Source organism: Columba livia, chromosome Z (assembly GCF_036013475.1).
Source record: "Columba livia isolate bColLiv1 breed racing homer chromosome Z, bColLiv1.pat.W.v2, whole genome shotgun sequence".
Lineage (NCBI taxonomy): Eukaryota > Metazoa > Chordata > Aves > Columbiformes > Columbidae > Columba > Columba livia.
In genome coordinates this window covers 66550054-66557293 of record NC_088642.1, presented here as the reverse complement: position 1 = coordinate 66557293, position 7240 = coordinate 66550054, and the positions used below count along the sequence as shown (strand labels likewise).

Here is a 7240-nt window from a genome sequence, read left to right as displayed (position 1 = left end):
CGGGCACAAACTGATGACTCACAACCAGCTTAATGCCAACCAGCATCCCCAGGTGCCTTTCTGTAGAGCTGCTCTCCAGCCATTCCTCTCCCAGTCTGTACCTGCACATGGTGTTCCTCCATGCAAGGTGCAGATCCGCCAGTGTTCCAATCTGTTTAAATTTCTCTGCAAAGACTCTTGTCCCTTGAGAGAGTCAGCAGCACATCTCAGTTTCGTATCATCAGCAAACTTACTAATGGTGCATCCAACTCCTGCATCCAGAAAACTGATAAAAATACTAGAATTGAGCCCTGAGGAAAAGCACTGGTGGCCGGTCAACAGCCAGATGTAGCCCCTTTCACTAGTAGCCCCTTCAAGCCCTGCCATTCTGCCAGTTCTTCACCCAGTGCACCGTGAATCTGCTCATCTCACATTTGGATGACTTATCCAGAAGGATGCTGTGAAGGACAGTATCAAAAGCCTTACTAAAACCCAGAAAAACATCCACTGCCTGCCCTTCATCCACTAGGCATGTGATCTTGTCTTGAAGGCTATCAGCTTAGTTAGGATTTTCCCTTTGTGAATGCATGTTGAGTGTGCCTGATGATTGTATTGTCCTTCAGAAATTTTTCCAAGGTAGTAAGGTTAAACTAACTGTTCTGTACTTCTCTGAGTCTACAGAGAACATGTTCAACAAGTATTGCTCAAATGTTTTCTTTAGACCTCCTCTTGCTCTTAACATAATCAAAAAAGTAATGTTTTTGTTATCTGACCCAACACTGGCCATTTCCAACTCTCACTGATCTTTGGCCTTTTGTGTTTTCTCTCTACACATGTGAACCACAGCTTTGTACTCTTCCTGCAATGTGAGACCTGGATTGCAGAGATCATACAATTTCTTTTCCCACTGAGTTCCACCAGTAGTTCCCTGTTCAGCCAAACTTGTCTGGCTTACAACAGTGGCATTGCCTGCTCTTGTGCTTCTGCAGGGTGGTTCTTAAATACTGGCGAGCATGTGTGGACTTCTACACCCTCAAGAGTAGATTCCCAAGGGACACTGCTAACTAGCTCCCTGAGCAGCTTAAAGTTTGCTTTCTTGAAATCCAGGGTAGCAACTCTGCTGACCTTTTTCCTCATTACACTAAAAAATTTAAAGTTAGCCACATTGTGATCACTGTGGCCAAGACAGCCACCTACCATCACATCTCCCATGAGTCCATCTCTATTTACAACAAGTCTGGAAGGGCATCTTTCCTGGCTGGCTCAGCTACCTGTGACAAGAAATTATCATCAATATACTTCTGGAATTTCCCAGACTTGCTTGTCACAGCTGTCTGGTACTCCCAGCTGATGTCTGGGAAGTTGAAATCTCCCATAAGGACACAGGCTACCAGTCTACAGATTTCTCCAGATCACCTGAATAATAAATCATCAGTGATATCATCCTGGCTGAGTGAACAACAGTAGACACCTGCAACAACACCTGCCTTGTTTTCCATTCTCCTAATCCTCACCCAGAGGCTCTCAACCACATAATCTCCAAATGTAAGGGCTGTACAGTCACACCTCTTCCACATCACCTGCTCTGACTGTTCCTCTTGAACCGCCTGTAGCGCCCTGCGCCTCACCCCCCACCCCAGCCACTCCAGTCATGGGGCTCGTGTTCCAAGTCTCACTGATACAAATAGCTCTGGGACCTGACCATTAAAATGTGATGTATTTACCTTTGTTAGAGGTCACTTAGAACTGCACACAAATTGAAATGTCATGAGATCCTGACTCAGTGACAACTTGAGTCCTTCCGTACTTTCAACTTTAGACTGTTTTCTCAGTACACAGCTGCATACAGAGCAGGCAATTAACATTATTGTATACTATTTTGGAAATACAAATGAGTACTGTGTCAATTCTCCACACACCTAGTCAATGAAGAAATGTCTAATCACTGTGGGAAGCTCACTGCCATCCCACAGTAACCTTGTTAGGTGAATAAAGCCCATAAAGAACCCAGAGGAGAATTTCTTCCACAGAGGAAATGTTATCAGTCCTGAAATTAAGAGAATTGCTGCAATGAGGTGTGGCTTCTAGATGCAGTGCGATAACATTTCATGCAACCTGGTAAAAATCAACAATGCTCTCACTAGTACTGCTTTGGAAGACATTAGGGACCAGTGCACAAGCAATTATATTCAGTTAATTTTTTACTATTCTAGTGAGGATTGATAAACACAAAAGCCCTTTTAAGGTCTGTCTTAGCAAGACTGTGAAGTGGAAAAGTTCTCTATTGCTTCAGAAAGAGAAAAGTATTAAAAATAAGGAAAACGGCATACGCTAATCTATTTAAAATGGCAAAGGTGGAAAACGGTTGCTGCATTGTCTGTTTTGCCTAGAGGCAAAGAAAAACTCTCCTTATGTGCAAAGGAGGGTAAGGGAGACAAGAACAGTTTTAAGTGGGAAGAAAACTGCATCTATCCTGGAGCTTGGGACATAGCAGCCATTAGGATCACTGACTTATTTCAATTAACTTGATAAAGCTGTTGCAAAATAGTCAAGTATAACATGCCTTTCAGAAACCTTGCTTACATTATATAACTTCAATGTGTTGTCACTACCGCACAAATGCATTGTGTTATTACTAAAAAAGGGTGATCAGTTAAAAAATATTGCTCATTCTGAAGTCGGTTACACTAAAACATACTTCAGTAAATAGGCTACACCCAAACAAATTTTATGAGTTTGTTTTCCCATCCATTCCTGTAAAGCTTCCATGAGTTAAAGCGATATTCCACTCCTGCTTTCTAGGCTCCCAGGTATCACTGAAAAAACTCAATTGAAACAACTGAATGTGTATTGCTTTTTTGGATACAGCACAGCTCAAACCATGCTACGCAGTTTGTAAGTAAAAGAACACACTCCATCAGTGAAGAACAAAATGCTATTTTTCATTTCATGAGTCTTTGGGAGGATGTAAAAGGACAAAAAAAAAATAAATAATCCAAAACCTTCTGATAGGAAACCTCTTTGAAATTGGTCTTCTTGATGCCCGAGTAGTAATATTACGCTTTTAAGTATGCACAGTTTTCTTTATTGGATAAGATACAGCGCGCAGCTACCACCCATAAGCTCTAGTCCACACTGATTTCTTCTTGAACTCTGCAAGCGATCTCAAGGCCAGAAGTGTAACTGTGAAAACAAGGACGAATGACATTAATTTGTGCAGTCCAGATTGGAAAGGATGTGAAAGTAGTCATTTTACTAACACAGGTATAGGAGCAGTTCTCCCCTTACTGAGTGTTTTAATTACTTTTTCACTTGCTAGTCAAACAGTTTCTGATGCTACTTCCACTATTTACAAGATACACCCTTTTGAAATATGATGTTGTATGAGGCCTTTCATCTTGATGGCACGTCTCCTACTGAAATCTTATCACATAATCTGCTAACTAGGCCATCACTTGGAAGCAGCACATGGATCAACCAGCACTGCAGAAATTTCAGTTCAATGAGTAATTACGCAGAAGGGGAGATAGGAGGCACTGGGAAAGATGGAAGCACAAAGTACAACATCTTAAGTCCTCTGTACAATTCACTGATAGGAAATGCAATTCCCTGATCACTCAATTCAATTTGAAAGGATCGTACGTTTAAGCAAAATCCAGTAACCAAACCAGTCATATTCTAGTCATCCAGAAGACAATTTCAAGTTCTAGTACTCAGAAGCAAAAAAAAAAAAAAAAAAACAAACAAAAACAGCACACACCAATTGAAAGTTCAAGGGAAACAATGACTCATCTCAGTCAGGGCACACTGAGAATATACCATGTATATTCAGAATCCTCTGATGTACAGAGGAGATTCTCCAACAACATTCAGCATTGTTTCTGGTGGAGATTAGCAGACAGAACAGCGAAATTTTGAAATTTATCAGAGAGGGACTTAAGATTGCAGGCCCTCAAAACAAGGCTAATTATCCTAGTAATGTAAAGAACTTATAACCACATTTCAAGAAGACATGTTTAGGTCCAAAAAATCAGGTGAATCAAAGGTGGTGCCTTGTGTTAATGGAAAAAAACACAAGCACATTCACTTCACTTGAGAGTATTTGTGGCGTCCTCTCAAAATTACTACCACAGATTGTATTTACAATCCTACATCTCTAGGTGAGCAATGGGGTGCATGCTAGGGCCATAGGCCATTCCTGTAATTCAAAATATCATGTACTTCCCATCCTTCTCTTCATACACCTTTTCGGCAATCCTCATTCCTCTATTCCTTCTTGTCACACCACTCTACTAGGCTGTCATTGCCTGTCTCCTATCTCCACAGTTCAGTCTTCAGTTGCACCTGAATAAATTGTTATGTGATTTCTATTCTAGTACTGGAGGATTTTCAAATAGTAGGTTGCTTTCTATTTGTACAGATAACTCCAAAAACAATTGTTAGATCACTGAAATACATTTGTAAGACAAGATGTAGCTTTAGGTCCTTTGGATATTCCGTTGTCCATTGTGTCAACAGATGAGACAGCAAATACAACAGAAGGTGTTACCAACATGAATGTTAACTTACCTGCGAAGGTTTCTTTTAATGACAAAATACAGCTCTCCTACATGTGCTAATAGCATGGATTCACCTCACTCTTTTTAATAACCGGATTTTGATCTGTACTGATATTTATGGAAAAATAAGGATACAATAAAAAATACTCTACCTTTCAGCAGGTATGCAGAAGATTTTGATAATGCTTCCTTAGGAATTTCCTGCATATTGATCAGCCAGTCAATAAACTAAAGATTGAAACATAAAGGAAAATCTGAATTAAAAGAGACTCTGTATCAGGACACCACTAATTCTTTTCAGTTTGACAGGCAACATCTGATTGCTGCCAAAACCATCTAATCAGAGACAGTGGCCGAACAACCTTCTGCCCAAACTATCCAAATGCTCTCAAATGCATCTCCCTGTCAGTGCAATTTCTCTCATAGCTGGATCTGAAACTCCTTTTATTCCTTCTCATTACCTCTGCAATAACTCTTCATGACAAAGAAGGCACAGTAAATAGTTTCCCTCTGTCTTGCCTGATCATGACTTTAGCCTATTAATAAGAAACCTCCTTATTGGTCTCTTGCCCAAACATTCTACTGCAAATTCTTCAGGACTTTTACACCCTTTGTCCCTCTTTTGACTTCTCTGATTTTTCATTGTTTTTCTGGTGGTGCAGGGTGCCTGAAGGACAACGTGGTATTTCAAACTTAAGAGGATGATTGTCAGGGCATAGTATCAAATTCTTCCCTAAAGCCTTATTAGGCACTTGCATATTAAGAACCCACCCCTGCATTCCTCCCGCATTCTGAATTCTGACTTCAGTAACTCTGAGCACAGAAGTGTACAGGAGCCAGTCCTTAATGGATTCTGGTTTGCACAAAACAGCTATCTATTAATCTACAGGTCTGTAACAATATTTCCACAAATCTCAACCACAAGCAATCTACAGTAGGCTTACCAAATTAGGCACAATTTTCAGCACTTATTTTCAACTCATACTTGAAAATAAATGACACATACTACAAACTGCACAGAATATTTTTGACTACCCTAAATTGTCACTGTGGTGATGCCCAACTGCAGAGGATCTATCTTTCAGTGTTTAAAGACAGACGAGCAGCTGCCAGTTCTCCTCTCCCAGCTATATGTTCCTAAGAGTTTGACTTGCAACACTGGAATGCCTTTTTTTTTTTCTTCACAACATGTGTTAGTTGAAAAACTACATTCAATCTTTTGAGACAAGTCATATCTGATTGCAGAAAAAGAAAAACAAGACCACAAGTTAGATGCAGTAGATAGAGAGGAAATAACTGCTCTATCTAAGACTTGAGCTGACTACTAAAAAAGGAGCGCTTTCTGACTCTTGGAAAATGCTTACTACTACATTCAAATTTACCTTTTGTGTTTGTTCTTTCCAAGGCTCTTTAGCCAGCAAAAGGGAAAGGCTGCTTGGAAGGAGAGTGAGAGTCTCTTGCACAGCAAGCTTCTCAGTGGGATGCTTGCCAATGTGATCCTCAGATAACCCCGGTGTCATCTGGTGCTTCCACGGTGACCAGTTAGCACTGAGGCCAAGCAGTAATGCTGCACCATGGTCAGCCCAGGCTACCACAGAAGCTGCAAACAGCCACAGGAGGAAATCTATGTACTAAACAGGAAAACGGCAAAAATGCACTTTATTAAGGGGAAAAAAGAACCAATTAAAAAAAAAAAATCAAACCCCAAAATCCAGATGGTGGCTTGCTCTTCCAAACAATAATCTGAAAATTCAGCTAATATTTAAAATGCAAGAACTAAAATGTTCTCAATATGCTCTTACACTTTGAACAGGCATAAGCCTCTTTCTAAACTCCAATCAAACTAAAATGTCTACAGAAAGGACAGCAAAACCACACACTGCTAAAATCATCCTTTAGGTTAAGGCTAATCCACATTTCATCTAAAACGGGGAAATAACTTTTCTACAGAAAGCTGACTGTTGAGGGGAAATTAGAGATGGTCACCCTTGTGGTACTACAAATGATTGGGAATAATGAATGCCTTTCTGATGTAAGCAGCAGCTTACTTTGTGTCCTTAACTAGAAGAAATAAACAGCTGAACAGATGTAACAATGAACAATATTGGTTTCCTAAAACTGTCCAAGCCCTCTTAGAAACAGCAGCTGCAAAGTTTTTATGTGTTTAGACAGTTTTACTGGTGAATTCAATTTCTTCCTTTAATTGTTCTAAATACAATAATTTGAAGCAATTATTTTCTTTAGTTGCCTTTAGCTTCATCATAATTTAAATGTCATGGCTATTTTAAAGTTTTATATACACATACATTTACAAAAATTGAGAAGAATTTTTCTATGGAGGTAAGACGACAATCTTCTAAAAGCATGGAGAATAATACTTATTACTGAGGAAGAATGTGAAATACATCAAAATCTCCCTTTTTCTTGAAAGCTGCAAATTATTTTCACAGCACATACCTCTTTAAGATTGACATTTTGTAAGGGTGCTAACTTGTGTGCTGAATTTCTTACGTAGCCCATCAGGTCTAGCAGCCAGTCCAATCTTTTCAGCACTCCTAGAAGACAACCAAGAACAATGACTCACATAAAACACTAGAACGCAGCATTTTTCATTAAAAAGCAAGCACAGGGAACCACTATAGCAACGAAGCACTGACTGTGGAAGAATAACCATCACCAATACCACCATCACATTTGATTCG

General features: G+C 39.7%; 1 protein-coding gene across 1 annotated transcript in view; it reads right to left on the bottom strand.

The window, feature by feature from the left end:
- Positions 1-3041: 3041 nt before the first annotated feature.
- The window catches only part of FOCAD (focadhesin), a 110398-nt gene continuing 106199 nt past the window's right edge, over positions 3042-7240 (bottom strand). The window contains exons 41-44 of the mRNA XM_065046224.1: positions 6996-7093; positions 5921-6169; positions 4691-4766; positions 3042-3162 (exon numbers count right to left, since the gene is read on the bottom strand). Of these exons, the coding sequence (XP_064902296.1) occupies positions 3089-3162; positions 4691-4766; positions 5921-6169; positions 6996-7093 (497 nt within the window). The 3' untranslated portion in view covers positions 3042-3088. The remainder of the gene's footprint in view (positions 3163-4690; positions 4767-5920; positions 6170-6995; positions 7094-7240) is intronic.